Below are 2,243 nucleotides of genomic sequence, written 5' to 3' on the forward strand. Positions count from 1 at the left end.
ACTAAACAATATTGCTAAGGAGTTGATATATATTTCTTTCATTAATTATTTCTTCACAAAAAAAGCATGCATGCATACATGTATTTCATCACGTTAGTTATATAATTCTCTGTCCAATTATAATAAGAAAAAATAAAAATAAATATCATTTGTGTCTATTTTCCATTTTATTTAATTGATCTTTTGTTACTTTTGAATTATGGAATCGATCTCTTCATAACCCTCACGTATTATGATGCTTTTGCTTTCTCATACGCGGAAGACCACTTTCTTTTCTTGATTTTTTTTGTTCGTTCTGATAATGATGTGAACGGTTGGAATTTGGCTAAATTCTGCACTAATTATGAACAATGATAATAAAATATTATCTACTTCTTAATTTTAGGAACATTAATGGAACATAAATAATTAAAACAGCAAAAAAAAATATGATAAAAGGAGATAAGGTGGACATAGGGTGTCCGCAGGTTGGATAATTTGACACAAAATTTTCAATTAATAAAATGTCGATATATAGACAAATATGCAATTCTATGTTCTAATTTTTTTTTTTAAAAAAGAGTTCAATATTTGCACCTCGAGGCACGGGCATCTCGGAGACACACACACAATAACACAATATAAAATAATATAATTCGATTTATTCTATAACACAATATTTTTATATATAAAAAAATGAATTAAATCGAATATAAAATATTCCACGAGTGGAATAAATAGAACATCTCCTAGCGAGGCGTGTGTTCCCCACACTTATTCATAGGATAAATTACAAATTTAAATACTTTTGTAACCCAACATGGAATCGTCATCACCCAACAACATGATGATGAATCTTGATTTGGAGAAATCCAAAAACCAAGGAGGGGGAGGAGGAGAAGAGCAGTTGGACTATTCGAAGAGAGGGCAGTGGCTAAGAGCCGCGGTGCTGGGGGCTAACGATGGGCTGGTATCGACTGCGTCACTGATGATGGGCGTAGGAGCCGTCAAGGAAGACGTCAAGGCTATGATCCTCTCCGGTTTCGCCGGACTTGTCGCCGGAGCTTCCAGTATGGCCATCGGAGAGTTCGTCTCCGTCTACTCTCAGTACGACATCCAACTCGCCCAGATCAACCGGCAGCGGCAGAGATCGCCGGAATCCACGGCGGCGGCCGAGGAGGTATCACAAGCTCTGTAACGTATCCATAATCGTACTAACCATGCTAAGACCCTTTTACCTGTATATTATCAGCCCTAACTATAAAAATCGCAAATTATATAAAAATCGAATTAGGCTAAAACAATTTTTTTTAGTTTTAACGCTTTATTATAACGTTATTCCAGCCATTTTCAATGTTATTAACAGAGATTTTATTAGACACTTCTTTAATATTTCTTATATGAAAATCTGTTATTGATGACCATCCCAAATATTATATAGTATATGCAACAAAATTAACATGCAAAATATACGAAAACGGAGGAAATTTTCGATAGTACATGAGATTTGAATATATTGATTTCACAACCTTCCAACAGGAGGAGAGGCTGCCAAGCCCTGTCCAAGCGGCGGCGGCATCTGCGTTAGCGTTTGCGGTGGGTGCGATTGTGCCGCTATTGGCGGCAGCGTTTATAAAAGGGTACAGAGTGAGAATAGCGGCGGTTACGGCGGCTGTGACGGCGGCGTTGGTGGTTTTCGGTTGGTTAGGAGCGGTGTTGGGAAAAGGTCCGGCAAGGAGATCGGCGGCTAGGGTTTTGGTCGGAGGATGGTTAGCCATGGCGGTCACGTTTGGTTTGACCAAGCTCATTGGTTCACATGGTCTGTAACTTCTTTACCAAAACGTTGTCCGTACGTACAGTTGTATTTTATTTTTTTACGACTTTGGATGTTTTTTTTTATAATGAAGTATGAAGTCATGATTTATATATGATACGACGACATTTCTTTTTCTTCATGTAAAGAAAAAAACAATCAAATTTAGTATTTAAACTCAATCGTACCCTGAAAGTTCACATTAGAATTAATGTTTGGGCCTTCACAAAGTTTAGGCTTTATTTACTTCTGGGCCGAAGCCCACGGTCTAAAGCCCAATGTGTCCCCAATTTATAGGCCCATTCCCATTCGTTTCCAGGAAAAATATTAAATATATCCCTCGCATAGTCGCCCGTGTTAAGGTATAATTTTTAAAAAATGATATATATATAAACACCGAGACGACCGAAATGGGAGCAGAGGTTCGATCAAATAATGAGTAAGAGGACTA

The 2,243-nt window shown here is 37.4% G+C and overlaps 1 protein-coding gene across 1 annotated transcript; it reads left to right on the forward strand.

Moving 5' to 3' along the window:
* The first annotated feature begins 724 nt into the window (after positions 1–724).
* LOC104803353 (vacuolar iron transporter homolog 1-like) lies at positions 725–1,907 on the forward strand. The gene is made up of 2 exons (XM_010527280.1): positions 725–1,159; positions 1,519–1,907. Exons 1-2 carry the CDS (start codon positions 800–802, stop codon positions 1,804–1,806), a joined length of 648 nt encoding a protein of 215 aa, XP_010525582.1. The 5' UTR covers positions 725–799; the 3' UTR covers positions 1,807–1,907.
* Positions 1,908–2,243: the final 336 nt, after the last annotated feature.

This window comes from Tarenaya hassleriana, unplaced genomic scaffold (genome assembly GCF_000463585.1).
Source record: "Tarenaya hassleriana unplaced genomic scaffold, ASM46358v1 Cleome831, whole genome shotgun sequence".
Taxonomy (NCBI): Eukaryota; Viridiplantae; Streptophyta; class Magnoliopsida; order Brassicales; family Cleomaceae; genus Tarenaya; species Tarenaya hassleriana.

Excerpts from the sequence above, each read along its gene's own strand:
- LOC104803353 (XM_010527280.1), top strand. The coding sequence starts at position 800 with ATGGAATCGTCATCACCCAACAACATGATGATGAATCTTGATTTGGAG. Across the intron at positions 1,160-1,518 it reads CCACGGCGGCGGCCGAGGAG|GAGGAGAGGCTGCCAAGCCC; the intron begins GTATCACAAGCT and ends ACCTTCCAACAG.